Below are 25,349 nucleotides of genomic sequence, written 5' to 3'. Positions count from 1 at the left end.
TCCCAGAATCACATTTTCCACGCTCACGTAAGTTTAGGACTGTTTAAAGAATAGAATGGTGTGTGTGTGCAACGCACGCGTGCATGTGTGCGTGTGTGCACGCACACAGGTGTGTTTGTGAGTGTGCGTTTGTGTGTGTGTTCATTTTGCTGGGCAGTATTGAGTGCATGTGTTGTCTGAGAAGGCCTCATTGGCCGATACTCTGGAAAGGGGCTACAGCTGCTACCTTATATGTTTATGTAGCAAGATGCCTCTGTTTTGAGCCTGCTGTCTGACTCACCGCCAAGCACGGGTTCAGTTCTGCCTCTGTTATTGTACCATTGTACTCTACTGTATTGCTCATTGCAAACCACCAGCCCACAATGTTTGCACATTATATTGTGTGTCTCAAAACATTGCATGGTTCACATATATACTCTTGGTCAGAAATGAAACAGTGGCAAATGCGTTCCTCAGAACTCCTTACCTGGAAAATGAACATTACCAACCGCACACATGGACGACAACACTGTACATTTTTTCCCCAGGCCATACACATGCACTGTGTCAGTAGAACTGTCACACAGTCCAGACGTGAATTCAAATTTGTTCCCCCTTTTTGTCAAAACATTATTTTACTTTTGAAGAAATAAAAGGAAATGGCCTCATCACTGGGCAGTACATGCTCATGCTTTCCCAGATGCCAAGGTGCTTTGAGCTGGTAATATAAGAACTAATTATTTGGAGTACTTTGAAACATGTACTATATACTGTTTATTTTAACAGAAACCCACTGCATACCTTAGCAGCAGCAAAAAAACCCACTTCCTTACCCCAAGGCGGAATGATGAATTCTGGAAATACTTCAAAAGTATTCCAACTGCCAAACAAGATTCTTTGCAAGTGACATTTTTGGATGCAAATAGTCACCTCAACGAGAGAAATATTTCTTACAATGGTATTGACGCAAACTTCATGTAAAAAGAGAGAAACACATTTCTAACAATGCTTACTGACGCAAACTTCATAGGACGCTGTTGTGTTTGGAGTCGTTATCACTGTAGTCTTTCACTCTGCCACTGGTAAGACACTGACATTTTTCTCACCGTCAGAACAAAGCGGCCACTGTGCCAACTGCTGCCCAATTTCTTGGCGACTTTCCTATTGAAATCTGTGCCATCATCATGGAAGCAAAGGGCAAGAAGGTCCACACACACACACACACACACACACACACACACACACACACACACACACACACACACACACACACACACACACACACACACACAGACACACACACACAGACACACACACACACAGACACAGGCACAGACACACACACAGGCATTCATACACACAGTCACTATGTCCCCATCTTCCCCGTGGCTAGTTTGTCCAGTACCCAGGACCCTGTTAGCTAAAGCTGTTTTTCAAGGAGTCGCCACGGTAACTGTGTACTGTACAAGGCTCCAGCAGTCTCCAGTTACATGACGCGCTCTTTCGGTTAAAGTCACGTCAACCGATGTTTATACCTCATTTTTAGATCCAAGTTATTTCTTCTTGTCAGCTTAACTCTGTTTAAATTTAGGTTTCAATGTAAACCTGTGGAAATATAAAAAGACTCATTAAAACGGAGAATATGGGTTCCATCAGTAGTTTTGTTTATTCCCCCCAAAGTCGTTGCTCTCCTGTGGCCATAAATTGTTCGTACATGCTGGGAACAAAGTTTCCCCCACCGTGCCGGCACCACCGAGGGGGCAAAGTGGCTTTCCTCGGACGGGACCACCTGGCCTGACAGGAGTGACTAAAAGCACCCGTGTGTGTTTACAAGAACAGACTGTTTCAAGGAGTGGGAGAGAAGGAGTGGAATTGCTTTGGAGGGAAGAAGTATAGGGGAATAAAAATATAGCCTGGCCGCAATGGTCATTGTAGATAGATTTTCATTTATTGTCTTTGCCATAGTCTGTGCCATACTTGAGAATGGTATGAGAATACTGTCACACTTAAATGAAATGTGAGTACTGAATTGTACTGTACTGTATTGTGTACCTTGACCTAAGAGGAGAGGATTGGTCTTGTGTGTACGTAGTGTGTGGAGTGCACACGACACTGTGATGGTAAAACGTCTTTTCGCAGCGTTGGTCTGCTCAGTTTGTGCTGACTTTCGGCGTACTCAGCAGCAGAAGCTCTCCGTCTGCCCCTCCCCCCTGCCCCCCTCAGGCACCGCTCCCCCTCTGATGGGTTTGGAGCAGCTGAGAGGCTCATGGTGGGTGCCTTCAGGGTAGGGGGTGGGGGTGGGGGGGTAAATGGGGTGTAGCGTCCTGGACCTAAGTGGGTGTCATCTGTGTCACATGACTCTTGGAGCGCTTGGCCCTCACCTACCCATGGAGCGCAAAGGCTGGTCTTATCCAATCATTTCTGGAATGCCGCTTGTCGCTCCGGCTATTTCTGCTGTCTGTCGCTATCGGGCGGCAGTCCTAGCAGTTTAGTGGATGAGAATCTTTTTTTTTCCCCCTCCTTTCGTCAACTCTCCAGGACTCTCTTCTCTCTGTCTTCTTTGCCTTTCTCTAATTGCTGCCCCATCCTATTCTTCCTCTCCTTCTCTGTGTATCTCTCTCTTTCTCTGTTCCTTTTTTTCTTCTCCCTTTCTATCTGTCGTGCTCTCTCTCTCTCTCTCTCTCTCTCTCTCTCTCTCTCTCTCTCTCTCTCTCTGTCTCTGTCTCTCTCTCTCTCTCTCTCTCTCTCTCTCTCTCTCTCTCTCTCTCTCTCTCTGTCTCTGTCTCTGTCTCTGTCTCTGTCTCTGTCTCTCTCTCTCTCTCTCTCCCGGCCACCCCCTCTACTTCTTTCTGGAATTAGTCCTCTGAAGTTTTGGCTCACTGGCAGTACCTCTCCTGTTACTGTGGTGTGAGTTGCTGCTGCTGCTGCTGCTGCTGCCGGCGCTGCTGCTTCTCTCATTCTCCCTCTGCCGTTTTTATTGAGTGAGGGTGGGTGGAAAATTCACTAGAGAAGAAGAAGAAGAAGCAGCATAGGCAGGGGAAAAAAGTCGGGGGAAATTCAGGGGAAAGGAGGGAAAATCAATCTTCTGGTTGTGGAATAGTTTCAGCCAGCTCGAGGCAGCCCCAGTGGCTGTCCAAGAAGGCAGAGCAGCTACAGGGAGAATGTCCCATCGGCTGCGGCTCTACTTTGGCGCCGGCCGCAGTAACACAGCCCCCGAGCTGCAGCAGCCGGGCTGCGATGTGCGCTACTTGGCGAATGAGAACGGGTCGTATCCCATCCTCCACAGAGCGTCCGAAGGCGAAGATGAAGCCATGGCATTCCAGCATCCGCAGCCGCGTCGTCAGGGTGCCGGCAGTGGCGGTGGTGCGTCAGGAAGAGCACACGGGCATGAGGTGGTGATGACAGCGGCGGCCGCCGCTGACGGATCGCTCAAGCGAAGCTCTTCCATGTTCATCCCGCAGCTGCAGAGCTCGCCAGAGCCGCGGCCCACCAAGAGCTCGTCCATGCAGATCTCGCTGCAGCGTTCCAGCGCACATGCGGAAGACGGCGGCGGACTCTATCAGGACTGTCCGCCGGAGTACCCGGACGAGCCTGCCCCAGCCTACACAGAGCCTAGCCCCGGCTGGAATGCCCCACCGGGTTACTCGCGCATAGCCCATCCCAACACTGAGCCTGCGCTGCCGAAGAGGAGGGTGTTTTGCGTGAGGCCTGGTCACATTCAGGACGGATACACAGTCTCCTCTGGAGCTGCATCTCCTGGCGGCATTAGCTTTGGAGGATTTTGCATTAACAGGAACTCACCTGATGGCTCAGAGGTCCGACAGCTCAGAATCACGCCTTATGGACCGTCGGACAGTCAGGCAGGCCCGTGCCGCTGGTCCGTCCAGCAAGACATGGAAGGCGCCTCAGGGCCACAGAGGCTTGTGTTTCAGCTTCAGCAGGATCAGCCAAGGCAGGGGCAACCCGACGGAGCACAGAAAGAGGCATTTAACCTGGGATTCACCGGCCCCAAGGGTGCGCGTGTTGTACGTTACCCCAGGATTCGGCTAGAAAGGAGTGCATCACAGCCCCTGAAGACCCACGTTGCTCCCCGGAGGACTGGATCCACTCCAGACCTGTTTGGGACAACCAACAGCACTCAGATGGACACTGAAAGTGAAGACGGCAGTGAGGACGGATCTCAGGGCTGTACGTTTAAGATTCAGAAGCAGGAGCAGAAGACCAGACAGCCACAATTTAAAATCTACTTCAGCCAGGGTGCCGATCACGGCTCCAAGTCGGCGCAGGATTTGACCTTAGGAAATGGAGCGGTGAGGATAAAACCTCAGGTATGGCGAATGACATGGAATATCTTTTAGTCTTTGTGGTTGTATATTAATGATGTGTTGATGTGTGTTCAGCTGGAGCAATAGTACGTTCTCTACCTTTTTTTGAAGCAGTCATCTCCCATAATTGATATTTATGAAGATATTGGAGAAGTAGATAAAACTGGTGTAGGGTAGTCCTTGTGCTGTACTAGATCATGCTGCTATGTGTACATAACCGAAGAGGATCCTTTCTTGTCTTAAAAAACAGTGTTTACTGGCCTTTGTATGGGTGCCAGTCTTAAAGATATGAGTGTTTTATCCACATTTTCGTTTGTGAAACGCACCGGCAATTAACCTTCCTCTTCTAACCACTTCACCACTGTTTGACAAGGCAAACAAGGGTGCAGGGTACAGGGATGCTGGCAGGAAGGAAAGCAGGAACGGGTTAGCCGCATTCTGAAAACTAAAAATGCAAGGACGGTCTGGCCAGGAGTGAGGTTGAACCACACAGGCCCTTGAAATCTCTGCCACAGGCATTTCAAGTTTTATATACTTGAATGACTTTTCCTGGTCCAGCAAACAGACTTTTAAAATCACTCACAGTTCTTCTGTCTGATGAAGCCAAAGGACAGATGATATGTAATTTGTCAAAAGTTGAGTTTAGATTGGATATCGATTTCATCACACCTCTTTTGTCTTGTGACTGAATGTCTTGCCTTTTGAGTTCTATTTAGAAAGTACATAAAAGCATTACTCCTAGTATACTTTCCACACATTTGACTGGGTTGTGCGACAACTTAAAAGGCCTTTTGTGTTTTACGGTTTGTGAAGTTACTACGTATACTTTGCCTTTTCTAGGGCAGAGTTTGAGGTCTGCTGCTTTGGGAAGAGTCGAGGTCTGTTGTTTTGGAGTTCAGAGAGCCCTGTTTTAATCCCATTTGAAGAGGTAGAGCTATCTTTAGTCCTCAGTGTGGAAGCGTTGTTGGTGGATTTTTAGAGTATAGTCTGTCTACTTCTGGCCTGGATTGGCATGGGTTTCTTATGACAGCTGCAGCCATGGTGATTAAGATCTAAGATGTCAGTACTGGCAAACTGGCCACATGAAATTTAACAAGCTATCAGTAACTTGGTACCAGCAGTGAGCGCTTATATATAAAAAAAAACAAGATCAACAAGCAGACTTTTCTAGCTTCTTGAAACACACACTTTTTTTCCCATCAGGCGTCTTTTGTGTTGTTACAGCTATAATCCTGTTGCTTTCTAGAGCATTAACCCAAGGTAAAACAGCTTTGAAATGAGGTGTTGGGACTTTTTATATGCTCCTCATTTAGCCACACTTAATTTTGTATCCTTTTATAATTGCAAATTGGGGACAAATTGGCTTTAGTATTTTAGGACTAAAATACCTCTGAGTACCTGTTATTGCTGTGAATATTAAAAGGAAATTTTACTTTGAGAGAACACAGTGCCATTCCTTGGCATGTCAAAAAACCTTATCAGTAAAGGTATACAGCTCTAGAATATGCGTTTATGTTTCACTTCATAAGCCAAGGCCCTAGTATTAATGTTAATATGGCCAAAACTCATTTTTTTAAAATGTGGAGGACATTCTGTTTTCCAACGGTCAGCCCTCCAGTCCTGTGTGCCAGCAATTCTACGGCTTCTGGAGTCTTGAAACAGGTGATGTCACTCAAAGCCGCCTCCTCAGGTTTTCCACAGAAGCTCGAGGAAGCTCAGCATGGCTGACTATTTCCAGTACCTGAGTGTCTGAAGGGAGATTACTGGAAGGGAGGGGGGGCAGGAACACGTCTGGGTGTCTCAAATGTGCAGAACTCATCAGAGACCTTCTGACTTTCGGTGCCTTGCTTGCATCTACAAATCTATCTCCTGGAATTGTGTGGCTGGCGGCCGGGAGATATGGTGGCAATGGCTTGATGTTGGGCAACATATGGTTTTGTTGTTACTGCTTTGCGTGAATCAAGTTACGTATTTACACACTATTGAAGGAAGGAAGGAAGTTCACTAATACTTAAGGAGAGTTCTTTTGAAGGTTTTCTTTTTTCAAAGAAGATTGTTTATGGTTGTCATGGCACTCTTAATTTCCAGTATTTTGCTTGCGTCTGTGACACAGGCATAGTCTTGTGCTACTGCTTCCATACTGTGTGGTCATTGGCAGTGGTTATGTGGTTATAGATGAGAGTAGCACAGCAGCTATGGGGTTTAGTCCAAGTGCCAATTTTCTTTTATTTTGTCCAGATGCCTCTAGAACTTTCCTTTAAAATAACTAACAAGTCTGGTTGCCGTTCTCTGTGACTTTACAGTAAGTTTTGCCACCATTCCATGAGATGACATCTGTGGCCATCAAATTTCATAAACTTGGGTGGTGGATGTTTTTGGGTTAACCTCGCTGGCCTTGCATAGTGAATTACATTTTTTAAGGATTTATTCAGCGGTATGATGATTCGTTTTATTTTCTTAAATACATTTTAGGACTTTTTAATAGCCTTTATTTTTTATAGGACTGTATAGGAGAGAGAGACAGGGAAGGATCGGCAAATAACCTGGGCTAGAATCGAACCCGGGTCGCCGGTGTAGTAACCCAGTGCCCTACCGTCAGGCCTTGGCAGGCAGGGCCCAGTGGTATTATTATAAATACAGGATTTTGTTCAGTTGCTCTCAAGGGCAGTTAAGAGGTGAGAGTTTAAGGTCACTCAGCAAGAGGAGCAGTTTGAGGTCACTGCGACGTTGACAGCCCATTCTACGTAGTTGAAATAGAGGAAACACTTGACATCATCACACATCACACTTCATTGTCTGGTCTGACTGTGTCAGTATAAAAGCCTTTGGAACAGTGCACCAGCCAACTCCAGTCTGTCTGCACTTTCCGCTGAGATCTTTATTTTTGACATCTGCAGCCCTGTTTGGACACAGTTGCCCAACCTCAATAAGAAACAGAACAGAAGTGCTCTCCAAAATGTTGATATATTTCATGTGCTTTTTAAATCTAAATCTAATCTATTGGCATCACACACAGTTATTGATGTGTTTCCATAGCCAACACATGTAGATGAGCTTAAAATCCAGGTGATTTGGCTGTTCTGTGGTTATTGGTTGTATAAGACTCTTCTCTGGGATTGATCAAAACCAATGGAGTAGAGTCAGTAACCTGTAAAATGTATCACACATGTACTTTATTGGGAACCTAAATTCACATTACCATTAACACACTACTATTCTCCTTTCCTTGAACCTGACTTCACATTAGAATGCGATTAGGAATTATGTCAGTGAAGGCTGGTGCTGGACAAGAACAGCACGGTAAGAAAGAACAGTAAGTCAGTGTTTGGACATTAGGCTTTGATCTAACTTTTTGCTATGGTCGCAGCAGGATGGTTAAACTGCAGCTTGATTGTGATAATATCTCAAGGATAACTGGATATGAGCCAAACTTTTGTTTGTTCTTCTTTGAAAAGAATGTACTGTTCTTCTGTGGTAAATGGCCCAAAAGACTGATGAAGAACAAATAAGATGGAACATTTTGTCAAAGGTGATCAGAAAATAGGTTTTAATAATCATCAAACTCCTAAGTTGGGTACGAGCACTGTGGAGGACATCATATCACGCTGAATCACACATGGAGCCACAATAGCCCTTCTCTCGCTAAGTCACCCGGACAACCATTATCTTCAGAACAGCAGGCTTCAAATGATTTTGTACTGTAATGAGTGTAAAGCAACACACTGTACGTCTCTGTACTTCTGCAGTTCTGTAGCTCTTCTGTTCTGCTGCACACAGTGTAAGTGTTGTTGGGTTTGTTGGTGCTTCTGATGCGTTTGTGACCCACAATGCGCCTGTTATCATGGACCGACTGACTCATGCAACCTTTTAAGTTATGAACGTCTGGGGTGCAAACTGTCAGGGAGGACGCGCGGATGAGGACGAGGCTACTGTGTGTGAGTCTTAGTCATGCATATTTAGGCAGTGTGTGAAAGAGTGAGTCTCTCTCTCTCTCTCTCTCTCTCTCTCTCTCTCTCTCTCTCTCTCTCTCTCTCTCTCAGTTTACTCTTTCTTTTCGTGCTGATGAATAGACTGTGAGTGTACCACCTCTTCACTTCTCGGGAGGTTTCCAGAATAAATATAATATAAATACTAAAATAGAAATTCTTTCTAGCTTTAGCCTGCAGAGTCTGATCTAAGTGTCTCGTTTTCCCGTCGTTATTTTCCTACTGTACTATTTTCACTGGTATTAATAGTAGCTAATGCCGTAAGTAGTTTGGACCACAGGCACAAGTTTTTAGCTCTTCATATCCCTTTTTCTCGCTCTTTTCCATATTTTTGTCCTTCATTTTCTCGATCCCTACTCCTCCCGCCCCCACTCTTTCTCTCCAGATGGAAAGTTATTCACATGTCTATGTTGAGAAATCGTCATGTGTGAAAGCATTGTGACTGCTTCCTATTTATTGCTGGGTTTGTTTTTTTGTTTGTTTTGTAGGAATTTATACACAACATCTGTAATCAAATAGCATGTCCAGTCTGAAAATAACAGCTAAGATGGTCTGTACCGATGCTAAGCCTAAGATTCCAGAAAATGCCCCAAATGTATCCATTGCTAGTCTACATCAACTCCCAGTTACTTTGCAAACTCCCTGAATACATGTTTGATATTGGCTGAATGCAAGGAAGCACATCCTGGGTTTAGACGGTAAAAACGGCACACCACTTTTTCCTTCAGGTTTCTGCATTGAGTAAAAGGTGGTTTTTAGTACCTATGTTTAGTACTCATTGCCATCAGCCGATTCAGAGCTGGCTGGTTGAAATTTTAAGTCGTGTTTTTGTGCTTTCTGAACCTGTGACTGATTTACACCTGTAGCTCTTTGTACTTCTCCTTACCATGTAAACAAACATCCTCCAAAAGCTCATAAAATCACCTAAAAGCTCTCCTGGAGACTGGCCAGTCTCCCTGCTGTTCTCCCTAAAAGTCCCTAAACAACAGACGTGTGATATTGGCTGCATGTCCTGCCCCTTGCTCTCTTAAAACACGGTTTGTTCCACACACAGGCAAACTTTGGTCGCGATCGCGCCAAGAATGGGCATGTCAACCCTGGACAGGTAAATCCCACTCACTGGGTGGTTCACAGTCATTTGATTTGTCAGTCACACCTGTCAATCTTCACTGTTCAGGGCTGTGGTTGGTGGCTTCTTACGAATGGGGGCGGGAAGGGAATCACCTGATCTTGAAAGCTCCACCTCTGGTTGTGCCCTCTCTTCTCCACTCTGATACCCTTGCCTTTGGTCCTCTTTGGGGTTTGGTTTGGATCGTTTCCTCTTTTTCCCTTTGCTGAAACATCTTTACCTTCTGGTGCTCACAAGCTGCCCTTGAATGGCCTTTTCCTTTCAACTCCATCTCTCTCTCTCTCTCTCTCTCTCTCTCTCTCTCTCTCTCTCTCTCTCTCTCTCTCTCTCTCTCTCTCTCTCTCTCTCTCTCTCTCTCTCTCTCTCTCCCCGTCAAGCATCATCACATCCCTCTCTTTTCCACTTCTTCATCTTCTGTGTGCTCCTTGCTGTCGTGCACACTCTTTCTCTCTCGCTCTCGCTCTCGCTCTCTCTCTCTCTCTCTCTCTCTCTCTCTCTCTCTCTCTCTCTCTCTCTCTCTCTCTCTCTCTCTCTCTCTCTCTCTCTCTCTCTCTCTCTCTCTCTCTCTCTCTCCTTCCTTCTCATGCTGTGTCTCTGCACCCTGCTGCTGATCACACATATTCCTCCTGCTGGGTCTCACAGGTGTATAATTCCCCTCATCACTGTGGTTTTCCCCAATGACCTCTGCTCTGGCACCCTGCCAATCCACTAACTGCTAGCCAAGTCAAGTGCTAGCAGTGCATACACTGACTGTGACTCTGTCTCTGTCTGTGACTCTGTCTCTGTCTGTCTCTTGTTCTCTCTGTCTCTCTCTCTCGCTCTCTCTCTATCTCGCTCTCCATTGTATTTCCTTTTTTTTTGCAGACAAGAGATGACTTTCTCGGGCAAGTCGATGTGCCTCTTAATCATTTGCCGGTAAGTACAGAACATCTTTCCTTCTTTTAAAGATGTTGCGCATGTTAATCTTTTTAGTTTGGCTTTCTAACGGTCATAATAAGCCAACATCAGGAAGTGGGCTGATATGATGGAGATCTTCAGGGATCACTCCCTCTGGTACTGCAGTAGATAAGATGATAACATTTTAGGTTTCTCTGTGCTCCTCTGTACTCGGGGTGCATCTCCCTAAGTTTATATGATGCCAAGAAATTGTGCACTCAGTCAGCTAGCAGCATAACTAGACACACACACACACACACACACACACACACACACACACACACACACACACACACACACACACACACACACACACACACACACACACACACACACACACACACACACACACACACACACACACACACACACACACACACACACACTACTGTACCCAGCCCGTTTTTGTACAGTTGCCTAAATGTGGCCAGCTCTCGTGACACAAACGAAAACACTCGGAGGCTTGCTCTGCTCCTATTGGTCCAGTAGGCTGTTGGTACAGAATGGAAAGAAGGCCCAGTAGAATGTAAACAGAGGGCCTGGCCTCGGACAGCCACATTTCTCTCTCCTGAAACTAGGCCAGAGTTTGAATTGAATTGTGTTTGTGTGTGTGTGTTTGTAGTAATTTGTAAAAGGTGGCTATGGCCTATTTGCCAGGTACAAACAAAATTAATTATTTAATGAAAGTGTTAATGATCTATTCATTTGTTAAATATTAATATTTTGTGTAGTGAAGTTTCAGTTTTGTTTGATATTGGAACATTTTCATGTGTGTCAGCCTGTGTGTGTGTGTGTGTGTGTGTGTGTGTCAGTCTGTGTGTGTGTGTGTGTGTGTGTGTGTGTGTGTGTGTGTGTGTGTGTGTGTGTGTGTGTGTGTGTGTGTGTGTGTGTGTGTGTGTGTGTGTGTGTGTGTGTGTGTGTGTGTGTGTGTGTGTGTGTGTGTGTGTGTGTGTGTGTGTGTGTGTGTGTGTGTGTGTGTGTGTGTGTGTGTGTGTGTGTGTCTCAGTCTCTCAGTGTATGTCAATCTTTGTGTGTGAGAGAAAGAGTTCATGAATGTGCAGTTGCACGCGGCAGGCTGACCGCCTGATGTTTTTGCTAGCAATCAAATTGGAGCTGAGACAACTCTGCGGTTATTGGAAGCCTTCCCCTAGTGTTTTGGATGTGAACCACACATCACTGCTCAGCTTAAAGGGGCATGCCACTATTTTGGGGCTTAATACAGTTAAAATCGTTGGCCGGGGTTTATAAAGGTGATAAAGTGTCTTATTTTTCATGTTAAGCGTTGTCTTCCTTTAAGACAAGTTAAAAGAGGGAGTATGTAGCGAAGCTGGTGAAAGTCAATGGATCCGTGTAGCATGTAGCATGCTGTATTAACTGTATTAAGCCCCAAAATAGTGGCATACCCCTTTAAACGCTTCACGTCAGGGCTAAATGCGGCTCTATTTATTGCTGGTCCGCTGACCTGCTGTTTGCTCACTTTCAAAGTCTGTTTGGAATTGTGTTTCTGTAGAAAGTGTGCTATTTAGGGTTTCGGTTTCACTGATTTTTGGGACACTGTAATGACATGGCCACACACTAATGTCATTAATATGATACTTGTCTAATTCTGATTTTATCTTTTTTCATTGCACATATATCCACTTAAACACATTCTGACTAGGGGTGTAAATCACAGCCTTCATGACGATACGATACGGTATCGATTTCTTAAATTAGGGATTCGATTTTTTTCGATACTTAAGAATTCCCCACGATACGATGTGATTCGGTTCGATTCGATTTTTTCCAATTACTTTTCCACTACTATTGTGTTATGGAGCTAGGGCTTTGCACAGGGGCCAGCGATTCGATTGTTTTCGATTCTTAAGAATGCCCCACGATACAATGCGATTCAATTAAATCGCCGGCCGATACTTCCGATACATCGATACATTTCGATTTTATTTACATCCCTAATTCTGACTGACATAAAGTGAAAGTCACTTTCCTGTTGTTAATTTTCCAGCGAAAAATCACTAGTCTATTTGCTGTTGTATTTTGCACTAGTCTATTTGCTGTTGTATTTTGTACAAATAAGACTAAGATACAAGACTAAGATGCATTCAAAGTCTCAGGATGTGACTGAATAAATACTTTTGGTCTGCACATATACACATGCATGCTGTTAAAGCTTAAATATGTAAAGGACTGTAGAAGCGTCTCACACAACACATGTCGTCTTTTCCTCTTAAGTCCATCATTTTTAAAGACACCATTTTTAAAGTCCTTTAAAATCCCCCCTTTTTCCTGTGAAGTTCACCGTAACGTTAAGCCACTGCATCTGACTAAATAAATACTGTTGCCCTTCGCACGCACGGACACGCACATGCACACGCACACGCACACGCACACACTGTTAATGCTTGTAGATTAAGTCCACCTCTAAAGTCCATAACATTAAATCTGACAGAATAAGTCCCTTTGATTTCACGTACACACACACACACATAATGCTTAGACCTTTAAAGGACTGTCTTGTCTTGTAGTAGCTTCTCACACAATCCAATGTGTTGTTTTTTCCCCTTTGCACCCCTTCCTTCACCTGTCTTATCTTAGGTCTCTGGATCTGACACAATAAATATGCTTGCTCTTCACATACGCAGACACACACACACACTGTTAAAGCTTGCACATGATATAGGACTGTCTTGTAGTACCTTCTTCACACGACATGTGTCTGTTTTTCCTTTGCCCCAGCCCCCCACCTCCCCACCACCCCCCACTACCAGCAACGAGGCCCAAAGTCCACCGATGCCTCCCTCAGTAGTCACTAATGACAGGCACTCCTTTGCCATGAATATACAACCTGCGCCCTGTTAAATATGTAACAGGAGAGGGCTGTTGTGTAAGAACTCGCTCCCTCGCTGCCTGTTCGACTGCTGGATACTTTCCAGTGGTCCACCACCACCCCTCCAGTTGGGTTGTCTTTTAGCTGCCATTGTGTGTGTGTGTGTGTAGGTGTGTACGGTGTTTGTGCGGGTGTGTGTATTTTTGTAACTTTTTTTTTTGTGGTTACTCGGACAATGTTTGACAAAGAATCGGAGGTGTGGGACGGTGGCGTGAATGTTTTGTTTGCTTGCCCCCTGTCAGACGGAGGACCCAGCCATGGAGCGGCCGTACACGTTTAAGGACTTCCTTCTGCGCCCACGAAGGTCAGTGCTTAATTTAAGCAAGGCCCAGCCAGCCAGCCAGCCAGCCAGCCAGCCAGCCAGCCAGCCAGCCAGCCAGCCAGCCAGCCAGCCAGCCAGCCAGCCAGCCAGCCAGCCAGCCAGCCAGCCAGCCAGCCAGCCAGCCAGCCAGCCAGCCCAGATTAAAGATGAACTGTTAGCTAGTAGCCGCCACAGCAGCTCTCTCTCTCTCTCTCTCTCTCTCTCTCTCTCTCTCTCTCTCTCTCTCTGCCCGTCTCGGTCACCACCGTATAGAATAGCACCGTGGGCTTCGGCTCTCATTGCTTTATTAGTGGAGCCGGACGGGCTGCTGAGCTCTCTTGTAAAAGTGGCTATGAAGGCCCTATACTGTTCTCTTCAGTCTATGATGTAACCACCCGCTCTCTGACTGAAGCCCCATCTGTATTAAATGTTATGTGTGTGTACTATGTTGTATGTATTTCCCATTCTGATGTCATGGATCTATAATGTGTCTGTAGTTAAATGTCATCATGTAGTGTAAATGTCATCATGCGGACTATAAAGGGTTGTGTGTGTGTGTGTGTGCTGTGCATATGTGCACAGGCGTGGATATAAATATACATTGCCCTCTTTCTATATTTTGATTTTATTAAAACTTTATGGGGACTATGGTGTCTCCACCGTTCTCCCATTTTGATTATGAAGTCATGTAATATATATACCTGTAACATAATTTAATTAAGAGCTTATAATGGGTGTCTCTTATCAAGGTCAAGCTAATAGGACAACATGTGAGCTGACATACAATCTGTCGTGTCCTTTTGTGTTCCTCATGGTCGCTGCAGTCACAAGTCCCGGGTGAAGGGCTACCTGCGGCTGAAGATGGCCTACCTGCCCAAGAACGGAGCTCCGGAGGAAGAGAACAACGAGATGAGAGAAGAGGCAGAGGTATGGCCTGATAATGGCCATCTTGACACACTTTCTCTGTTGTGCTTCTTTTTTTCTTTAAATATTCATTTTGGGGCTTTTTTTGCTTCTGATCAGATAGTACAGTGAAGATGGAGACAAGAAACTAGAGGGAGAGAGATGGGGAAGGGTTGGGACATGAAAACGGGTTTGCACGGTTTGGAATCGAACCTGGGTCCCCATTGGAAATCGTATATGGTATGGTGTGTTGGCAAGCTGGGCATCCACCTCTCTTTTATTTCTTTTTGACGCACACAGTCACCCTCTCTCTCTCTCTCTCTCTCTCTCTCTCTCTCTCTCTCTCTCTCTCTCTCTCTCTCTCTCTCTCTCTCTCTCTCACACACACACAACCACAACCTCTCCCTCTCTTATTTTCTGATTCCAACTAACACACACAGAATACACACAGACAGACAGGCAGAGTGAAAGAAGCCCAGAAGCCCGGGCTGGAAAGGCCATTTACTCTCTTCCCTTATTTTCAATAGAAATCTGATCTTTTGGCAAATCTTTGTGTCTGTGTCTGCCTGCGTGTAGCGAGACAAAATGTGAAGTCATAAGTTGAAGCTGCTTTTTTGATATGCATTTTCTTTTCTATTTCTGTCGTCATTTTGCTGAAGGGCAATGTAAGCTGTATTCTCACTCCCCTGTTTGTGTTGTGGATGGATGCCCAAATCTCCCAATGATTTTCCCCCACTTTCACTGACTGGTTTCTGGTCTCGATTTCTGTTGGTTATATTCAGAAAAAGTCTTGAGTTTGCAGCTTATTGACTATGTGACTATCGAAGTGCTCAGTGTTGACAAAAGTCTGGACATGAACTTGATAGCTAGAAAAAGAAATATGAATAGGACATTTTTATCGTAATTACAGGTCTGCTGTTACTCACCTCACCGAGGCAAGCATCCATATTTCGGTCTCACACATTATTTCTAATTACTTTCTGCCTACATCTCTCTCTCTCTCCTTCTCTCCTTCTCTCTCTCTCTCCTTCTCTCTCTCTGTCCCCCCCCCTCTCTCTCTCTCTCTCTCTCTCTCTCTCTCTCTCTCTCTCTCTCTCTCTCTCTCTCTCTCTCTCTCTCTCTCTCTCCATCACTCCCTCCTCAGGGCTGGGAGGACTCGGCTGACACAGGCTCCCAGCGCCCTCAGCAGCAGCCGCCCCCGTTGCCCGCCGGCTGGGAGGAGAAGGTGGACAACCTGGGCCGCACCTACTTCGTCAATCACAACAACCGCACCACTCAGTGGAAGAGGCCAGAGGGCGTGTATGTAATGTACTGTACATAACACACAGATTGAAGCATGTATTGCAAATTATTAAACATAATAAACATGGGAAAATCCTACATATTAGAGAGGAAGCCTCATGTTGTTAGTCAAAACAAATGTTACCGTTCATAGATCAATACTCGCCATGTGGTATTGACATACATGTACATGAGGATGTTTTTTTTTCTTCCCTTTGATTGTTTTCATTTCAGGGATGTGGTCTCGGAGACGCAGGAAAATGACAACCACTTGCGGATCAACCAGGAGGCGCATCGCGTGTTCCGCTCGCGAAGGCACATCAGTGAGGACCTGGAGAACGAGCACCTCGAGCCAAGAGACGCAGACGACGTGAGTGGGGCCACAATTGCAGATCAATATCAATAATAATAGGAGTCATTGTTTTGCCCCATTGGAGCCATTTATATTTACTCCCTGGAGTATTTTTCAATGTTGGCTTATTTTTTTGTTTTATTTTATTTATTGTCCAACTGAGCCCGGGCCAATGGTCTTTTCTCATGTAAGGCAAGGCAAGGCAAAGCAAGGCAATTTTATTTCTAAAGCGCATTTCATACACAGAATAATTCAATGTGCTGTACAGTGATAGAAACCATGCAAAAAATCAGAAAACAAGAGAGAAAAAGAAAAGCATAAAAGCATAAAAAACAATGGCAGCGCAAGGCGTGCGGGAAAAGATAATTATAGCACAAGGTGAGGTAGATAGCAACAAGATAAAAGAGGCAAGGATAAAAACAAGACGAAAATAAAGATGTACATGTGTGTAAACAATGACATGCATTCTATTCCATTATATCCATTTCTGTGTTCTCCTGTGTATGTTCTGTTCTAAATCTGTGGGTCTATTCTATTCTATTCTATTCTATTCTATTCTATTCTATTCTATTCTATGTCTTCTCCTAGACATGGGAGACCATCACGGAGGAGAGCACTGTCGACTCCCTCAGCCAATCACTGCCAGGCCCGTCCCTGGCCACACCTGCTCCAGAGTTCTCGGAGGAGATCAGCCTGCGCCTGTCGCTCACGCCCGACACCAACGGCGAGCTGCCCGGGCCCAGCTCTGCTGTGGTAAGCACATCGTCTGACTGGCTCACTTTCACTCAGCACTGGAAATAACAATACATAGGTTTTGTATAGCGCTTTTCTTGACACTCAAAGACCCTTTACAGACGATTTAAATATTAAATAGATATGGAGTCAACAAATATTATTTAATAAACATATTATATATTTCTGAAATATGAATACCTGTACAAGTTTGTTTTGAGAAAATTCAGTCACAGACACTGTTTCAAATGAGCTGTTCCACTTGTGGAACGACGGGTGTTTGTTTACAATTTTTGCCTGTTTGGTCTGAGCGTGCAGTAAAACCCAAGCAGTACTACAGCCAATTGAGTATATCCTTGTCCACAGCATATACAAGTCAATGGGCCAAAGCAGGACTGGACTGAGCTGAAAAATCAAGGCGGGCATTTTTAGCTAAGTCCACCAGGCATTGACAGAGACATGAGACAATGAAGCCTTTGACAAAATGTTAGTCATCTAATAGGAGTTACAGCTCCAGGCCACTTTATTAGAATAGCATGAAAAAGTTTATTTATTTCCATAATTCCATCAATAATGTTAAACTATCATGGATTGTAGATTCATGGCCCAGTTGTTTAACTATTCCAATCATTCATTTTTTTCTTTTTACATATTTTGGCCTTCCAGCTCAAAAAAACCCATGAATTGGGGAATTCGCATCATTAGAATATTGTAATAAAATCACAATTTTCTTCATCAAAATTCGGTTCACATCAAATCAGTTGAAATTTGGTACTTTCTACATAACATGCAATGTTCAATACTTGGTTAGGACTCTCTCTGTCTTAATCAATGCCATGATGCGTTTAACATGGCAAATGGCATTGGCAGAAACTGTACATGGGAGTTATGGAAGCCCAGATATCCTTGATGCTTTGCTGTCAGCTGTTCTTGTTTGTTGACCTGGTGTCCCACACTTCACTCTTCAATATACCCGTAGATTTCCATGCTACGTTTTGGTGTTAACTCACCAGTTTAATTCTAACTCACCAGAAATAAAACCCCATTCATTTTCAATCTCACTTATGTCAAAGAGGCCTGCTGTAGCGACATGAGGACTGATACCATTGAGGGAAGGGCCAGGCCAAAATCATCAACAGTCTACCAGGCAAAATCCCCTGTATGCCATATGGCAGTGTTTCTCAAACCTTTTCAGACCGAGGACCACCTGTTGACGGGTGCTAATTTGACACTGCTAATTTCGATGCAGATCACAGACTTTGTATTCACATTTACAAGCCTGTCTTATTGTGGTGAAAATGAGACTTCAGCTTTGTTTAGCTTTGTAATAATGTGACAAATATAGCCAACTATAGCTTGTCTTGGAAGAGTAGAAATCCCCTTGTGGAACACCTGAGCTCTGTCACGGACCAATAGTGGTCCCCGGACCACACTTTGAGAATCACTGTCATATGGCCAATCCAATCCAGCCATGGGCCAAGGCATCCCATCAACACTCGACACACTCCAAACAAACAGCACCTTGTTTCTCTTAGGCGCTGTTTATACATACCCGGGTATTTTGATAAACAAACATTTTTCTTCCCTACGCTTAGCAAAATGTCTTCGTTCACACCATCGGCAAATCTGCATCAATATGCTGCCGAGAGCGCTCATGAATACGTTAAGCCTGTGCATGGTAAGGAGAATGCCATTCAAGTCTCAGTTTTTCTCCGTTTATACTACAGAAACGCCAACCGGAGTTAAAAAAAAAAATCTCCACTTTTGACGGTTTTTAGAAAGATTTGTTTTCAGACGAACAACCTCCGTTTCTGTGTAAACAAAAAGCACAAGCGAAGGGAAAGGGGCTTCGTTTATCAAAATACCCGGTTATGTATAACGGATCCTTACACAAGGGAGGAATCATCTCCTCAAACACTCAAATATACAGCAGCTTTTTTCCTATTTCTCTCACTCTTGGAAGGACTTGTTGAATCTTCGGAAACATATCCTCAACACTCAAATAAACAACGTTTTCATATACTTATTACACACAAGTGGGAGGACTGACCTAATCTCAAAAACAATTTTCCCCACACTCAAGCAAGGACCAGCTTTTTTTCCCTTATTCTCCGACATATCAGATGAATTGGCTAATGTCTGCAATCATTTCCTACAAGTAGCGAACACATGTGAAACCTCTCATCAGGCGGTATTTAACACATGCTGTGCTTTCGTCCAGCAATAACAGTGTGTCATAGCTGAACACAGAGAATCCATGCCTTTGGCCTTTGTTAAGATAATGGTACTTTCCCTCATCTGTATCCTTGTATGTCTTGTCTTGTCTGCTCGTTCTCCTCTCCTCCCCCTCCCTCTCTCTCCCTCCATCCTTCCCTCTCTCCCGCTCTCCCACCTTACCTCCCTCTCTCCCTACCTCTCTTCCTTCGTCCCCCTTCTCCCTCTCCCACACCTCTGTCTTCAGCAGAGTCATCTCTCGTCTAGGCTGCGTTCCTCCAGTATGACTGATGGCGTTAGTGAGCAGGCCCAACCACCCCCACCCACGGTATGTCTCTCAGATCTCTCACCCGTCTCCCCTGACCCTACCCTATCTTGCCCCATCCCCCTCTCCTCTCCTCTCCTCTCCTCTCCTCTCCTCTCCTCTCCTCTCCTCTCCTCTCCTCTCCTCTCCTCTCCTCTCCTCTCCTCTCCTCTCCTCTCCTCTCCTCTCCTCCTTCTTCTCAGCCTCCACCTTCTACTCTCTTATCGTCCTCCTCTCCTTTCTTCTTCTCTTCAGCCCCTCCTCCCTCTCCTTCCTCCTCCCCACTCAGTCCTCCGCTCCTGGTGATTCACTGCTGGACTCTGTGTAACTAAACTATCAGACAGAGTGACCTTAAGAGTTACAAGCTTTCCAGATGACCCCAAAGGACTCAAGTCCTTTATCCAATTACACATTATTCCACTTGGGAATGCTGGGAGACTAGCCCAGGAATAAAAACAAATAGTACCAAATAGGAAAGTATCACAATGAAACCCTGGAAGTGTTCTTGTAACTCTTATGTCATTTTGTTCCCTTTTTATTCAAGCCAATCGTTTTTTGTTTTGTTTTTTTGCATGGGAGAAATTTGGTGTGAGGGGTTGCTCAGGAAGAGTAACAGTCTCATTAAAGATGATTCCTAGACATAGCCGACCTAGCCAAGAGCACATGCTGCAACCGCTGGCCAACAGTGCTAGCAGATAGCATTCTCAGATGCCTCAGAAGCAGAACAGTTAGCATGCAACGGAAAAGAAGTTCTCATTTTACACTTCTGTCATTCTTTGTGCTCAAAAAGTTTTTCATCTCTGTAAATTGGACTGATATTACACATTAGTCAAGGACAAATGGCAACTAGGCAGTCCCATATATTAGGCTGACTGACCATTGGGACTATATGTGCTGTAGATCAGACAGGTTTTAGAACGATGTGACGATCATATGATGAGTGGAAAGAAGAACCATGCAAGTCATCGCACAAAACGCTGTGCATGATCCTGTCTCTTCAGACAGATTTGACAACGACTCCAGATGCCAGAGTAGTAGCAGAGATTTTTTAAGTATATAGAGATATGCCAATGTAATAGGTTGTTATGGGCACCTAACGTGTCCAGGTTCCGGTCTGCCTAAAGGGGCGTGTCATAATACTCCTAGCATTGAATAGAACAGTCCTTAGGTCTGCCTAGGTCTGCCTAAAGGGGGATTTCCCCCCTCTCCCCCTTGCAATAATAGAACCCGGAAACAATGGGCCAATGGAACCTCTCTCTCTCTACTCTCTCTGGTAGTAGGGCGAGGAGCGTTCTTTTAAAATATGCAGAATATTGATGCTGTGAATTGGCCAGCTGAGATGTTGCCCTGTAAGCTGAGTCTGTCAGTTTTATGATGGCGTGATTGATCCCATGGGAAAAGCTCTGCAGCAGAGGTGTTAAAAAAAGTGAAAACCTCGCTCAGTTTCCCTCCAACGCTGGTGCCTGTCTTGAGTACTCATTGCAATCAGCTGATTCAGAGCTGGTTGAATCATACCTGGGATTGACACTTCTGGGGTGCATTTCTCGAAGCCAAAGTTGCTTAGTACATTAGCTACTTTGTTATTTCAATGCATATTCCCATTGGCAACTACCGGAGTTGCTAACAGGCTAACAACTTCTCTTTTGAGAAATGCACCCTTATAGGAGCAGTAGGACTTCTTGAATTCCCATAAGCTACATACGAAGGGGATTGGATAGAGCAGTGGAACTAGTAGCAGTCTCAGTTTTTAATGTCTGACTTGACACCTCTGAAGAGCAGTGAGACTTGTAGCGCTCCCATACCGTATATTCTAAGGTGGGAGGGAATAGCTGTGGGACTAGTAGCAGTCCCATATATCCTGAGGGCGCAGGGAAATTGCTTTGGGACTAGTAGCCCTCGCAGACGTCTCGGTAGCAGTAGCAGCACAACAGAGGAGCTGTCATGGTGGACACAGGCCAGCCATGACCTCATCTGGCCATCGTCCACAAGTCACCTGACTGTGAGTGAGAAAGCAGAGCAGAGCCGAGCAGAGGGCCGTATTGGCTAGCCAGCCTCACACAATGCAAGGAAGTATGGCACAGTAAAAGCAAGACCCCCTCACTGTGACTTCACGTCTCTGGTCATTTCTACGGAATTGGCGTCGTACTTACCGGCATCGCATTCTTTATTGTGATTGAGTTTAGGGTACAGAACACACAGTACCTGTAGATACTAATTGGATAATACGGTAATCATGCCAAACAGACACTGTATACGTATGTGTCGTAGTGCAGCATGCCTGACAGGTTTAAACCAGTTCGACACAGCAGCTGTTAAGATAGCTGTCTGCTGGGATGGTGACCTTTATCTGTGTGAGTACACCAGACTTTTAAATAACATCTGCTGGGTTTTCCTAGGCTATACCAGCACTAGTGCTGATGAATGCACTTGTCTGTGCCCTCTTCAGCTACTTTAGCAGGTAGCTGTAGCTTTAGGTAAGGTTTAGTCTTAAGCTAGTGGATGTACATTCTTATCAACTTGTCACATTCTCAGAAGCAGAGCTTTTAAATAACATACAGTAAGCTGGGTTTTCCTAGGGTCTGTCAGTGCTCCTAAAGTTTAGTCAGAGATGAAACATAGAGGAATATTTAGAATTCAATATCTTTGGTTTCGTCTTTATAGTAAACTAGTGGATGAACCAGTAGATATGCTGTTGTGAAACTTGTGTTGATTTGATTTGAGTGGCTGTTGTCATTGGCTTCACTGCTTGAATCAAGAGATTGTGACTGGGATGCATACTGGCCTCTTCCTAGGGTCTATCAATGCTTTTAAGGTTTAGTCGGGAACTTAAACTACCGGATGAACTTCCAGTGGATCAGCTGTTGTGGAACTTATGTTGATTTCAAGAAAGACTACAAAATCACACCTTTCCCCCGTTTATTTGTTGAGGATTTTCCAGTCTCCAAGGGTTGTTGTTTTGAAGAGGGGCTGTTGCCTTTGGCTTCACTGACTGTGAAAGCGTTGCATGTGATTGCTAAGACTGTGGGATGCAGATGGACTCAAGTGTCTCGCGCTGAGGCAGAGCTGATGGATTTGTCACAGTCTTGCCAGCGCTGGTATTAAGCTGAGTGGGTGGCATTAGCAAAGGAGAAGAGTGTGTGTGCTTGTGTGTGTGTGTGTGAGTGCCAGAGAGAGAGATGGAGAGTGCGAGAGAGAGAGTGCGCGAGAGAGAGAGTGCGCGAGAGAGAGAGTGCGCGAGAGAGAGAGTGCGCGAGAGAGAGAGTGCGCGCGAGAGAGAGTGCGCGCGAGAGAGAGTGCGCGCGAGAGAGAGTGCGCGCGAGAGAGAGTGCGCGCGAGAGAGAGTGCGCGCGAGAGAGAGTGCGCGCGCGCGAGAGAGAGAGTGCGCGCGCGAGAGAGAGAGAGTGCGCGCGCGAGAGAGAGAGAGTGCGCGCGCGAGAGAGAGAGTGTGCGCGCGAGAGAGAGAGTGTGCGCGCGAGAGAGTGTGCGCGCGCGAGAGAGAGAGTGCGCGCGCGAGAGAGAGAGTGCGCGCGAGAGAGAGTGCGCGCGCGCGAGAGAGAGTGCGCGCGCGCGAGAGAGAGTGCGCGCGCGCGAGAGAGAGTGCGCGCGCGCGAGAGAGAGTGCGCGCGCGCGAGAGAGAGTGCGAGAGCGAGAGAGAGAGTGCGAGAGCGAGCGAGAGAGAGAGCGAGAGAGTGTGTGTGTTGCTGTCTGTGAGGGCCAAGGTGTGAAAGTGCATCAGCGGTGTTGTTGGTGTATACGTATCTGCCAGAATGTGATGACGATACACACAGTTTGCTTTTGATGGGTCATCATAACAGGGATTTTGAGGTAAACTCAAAGCCTGTACTCTAGTGGTGGAAACAATTCGGCCTGTAACTTCCATGTCTAATGCGTGTAGTACAGATCTGAACTGCATCTGTGTATGAAATACAAATACAAATAAAATTGCCTTGCCTATGGATTTGTTTTTAGAGTTGGGAAAGAGAATGATTCAATTACAGTGCTCTTCCATGCACAGTGGCCGACTCCATAAGTGGAATCAAATCTTTAAAAGCGACGAGTGAGGCGGGAGTACAGGAGTACAATAGTTTATGTAATTGCCGCCAGCCACTCTTTGACTTCTCCAGTTAACCTCTTACACCTGCGTAATGGCCCCAAATTACCTCGCCCCGGCTGTCTCCACATCATCAGAGCTTCTTGGTAATCACATTCGATCGTGATTCATGGGGGCAATTTTCCTCTGGGTTTTCCTTACTACACTGGCCTTTCTGTCTTTCTCTCTTTCTTTCTTTCTCTCTCGCTCTGACTGTCTCTTTTGTGGAAATGATTTCCTTCCTCCTCTGTCTCTGTATGTGTGGCCTGGCTGTCTGAACAGTCCTGTTCAGCTTTTGTCTTCCTCACACCGCTTGAAGGCAACTACAGTGTACCTGAAATTATTTCCCATGCTTCCCCTGTTCTTTGCCGCCTTCTCAATACCTTCTTTAGCCTAACGTGATGGATACAATCCCTGATCGTGATTTTTAATCCCTGATCCTTCAAAAAAATAATTGTGTCTTCTCTGGAAATCGCTTTGCAGTTTGGGCTTAAATTCTGGATGGAGATTCAGCACAGCTGAGGTGTCCTACACTCTCGCCTTTCAAACCCTCTCCAGTTTTTCCCTCAAACTCCGGATCCTTTCCTCACCTCTCAACTTGCCACTTCCAAATCACTTGCCCAGGTTAATCACAACCACGGGCCCCTTAACCTACGTATCTCCGTCACTCCCACCCTTTTTCCCCAACCCCTACCCCTACCGGCCGAACCCCCCTCCCTTGGTGTGTGTCTGTCCCCACCCCCTCTACGAGCCGTCGGTTGGTAACATTCTTACACCAGCTGTTGTGTGCCAGCAGACTCCCCAGCAGAGCGGTCGAGGCAGAGCTCAAACGGTCACAGGCGTCGAAGAGCCCCGGGTAAAGACAAGCAAACAAGCAAACACACCTCTCCTCTTGCACCACATACCCCTTATATACCCCTTAATGTGTCCCACCACTGTATACACTTCTCAAGGTCTCATCTTTCTGTCTTTCTTTTTTCTTTTCTTTTTTTGTCTTTAATAACGTGACTGCCTGTGACGTGACATCATCCCCCCGCCCCCCCTACAAAGTCGGTTTTATTTCCACATAATAAACACCGACCAAAAAAAAGGGGTGCCAGATTGTGGCGTTCGGTAAAAGTGAAGGTAACGTCAGTGTAACCTCTAGACACCGTTCAACCGTTCACCTTCCCCCTCTATTCCTCTTCCTCTTCCTCTTCCTCTTCCTCCCCTGGTCCCCACTTCACTGATCCTGCCAAAAGCCCCGTTCCAGCCCCCCCCCCCCCCTCCTCCCCCTGCATTTGTGAAGTAGCACCACGTGGCTCCGCTGACCACTTGTAAACACCACCACCACTGTACTGTGCTGTGATCCCCTAGACGTCAGTGTGTTTTGCCTTAGAGCAGTTGCACATGATTGTCGTTAAACCTGTCGGTCACCATGTTGTTCAGTCCGCACACTTGGCAAGCCTGTTCTGTGCAGTACATTGAAATCCACACCTTTTTATTGTTTTTTTGTTTTGTTTTGTTTTGTGTAACATTTGTTGATCACTCTGTACGATGTGCACTGAAAAAAAATATGTTTATGGTTCTGTGTATTTATGTTTATTTTGTCTGGTATCTGCCTGCTCTGAGAAAATATACTAGTATGAGCACTAACACGGATACATAGGAAAGTTGTTTTTGTGTCAGATGTTGCAATTGTTTTTTTCTCAGAGGAACTAGCTTTTTAAGGGGCTATTTGGCCAGGTTTTGTAAGTAAGTGGGGCCGCACAGCTGTGGAACACAGATGGTCGAAGCCTGAACCCAAATGTTCCTCTCTGCCTGGATGTGGTATTACAAACAATGTCACACAAGATGGTTGGTTGTGCATTATGGTAGAATTGGTGTATCCACCCTTGAGGAAGACATGCTTGTTTTGGGAATTTCACAGCAGGGATGGAAGTGAAGGGGG

At 45.6% G+C, this 25,349-nt stretch overlaps 1 protein-coding gene across 9 annotated transcripts in view; it reads left to right on the top strand.

The window, feature by feature from the left end:
* nedd4l (NEDD4 like E3 ubiquitin protein ligase) overlaps positions 1-25,349 on the top strand; it is a 75,092-nt gene that overhangs the window by 12,938 nt on the left and 36,805 nt on the right. For 3 of the 9 annotated variants that reach the window (XM_063210632.1, XM_063210631.1, XM_063210629.1), the window contains exons 1-8: positions 2,773-4,307; positions 10,284-10,334; positions 13,485-13,546; positions 14,368-14,470; positions 15,591-15,745; positions 15,962-16,097; positions 16,668-16,832; positions 19,273-19,353. In XM_063210632.1, the coding sequence (XP_063066702.1) occupies positions 3,141-4,307; positions 10,284-10,334; positions 13,485-13,546; positions 14,368-14,470; positions 15,591-15,745; positions 15,962-16,097; positions 16,668-16,832; positions 19,273-19,353 (1,920 nt within the window). In that variant the 5' untranslated portion in view covers positions 2,773-3,140. Of the gene's footprint in view, positions 1-2,771; positions 4,308-9,344; positions 9,396-10,283; positions 10,335-13,484; positions 13,547-14,367; positions 14,471-15,590; positions 15,746-15,961; positions 16,098-16,667; positions 16,833-19,272; positions 19,354-24,215; positions 24,276-25,349 lie in introns of those variants that run through there. The other 6 variants (XM_063210633.1, XM_063210626.1, XM_063210628.1 and 3 more) reach the window with 6 other exon arrangements.

Source organism: Engraulis encrasicolus, chromosome 11, assembly GCF_034702125.1.
Source record: "Engraulis encrasicolus isolate BLACKSEA-1 chromosome 11, IST_EnEncr_1.0, whole genome shotgun sequence".
Lineage (NCBI taxonomy): Eukaryota > Metazoa > Chordata > Actinopteri > Clupeiformes > Engraulidae > Engraulis > Engraulis encrasicolus.
This window is presented reverse-complemented; position numbering and strand designations above follow the sequence as displayed.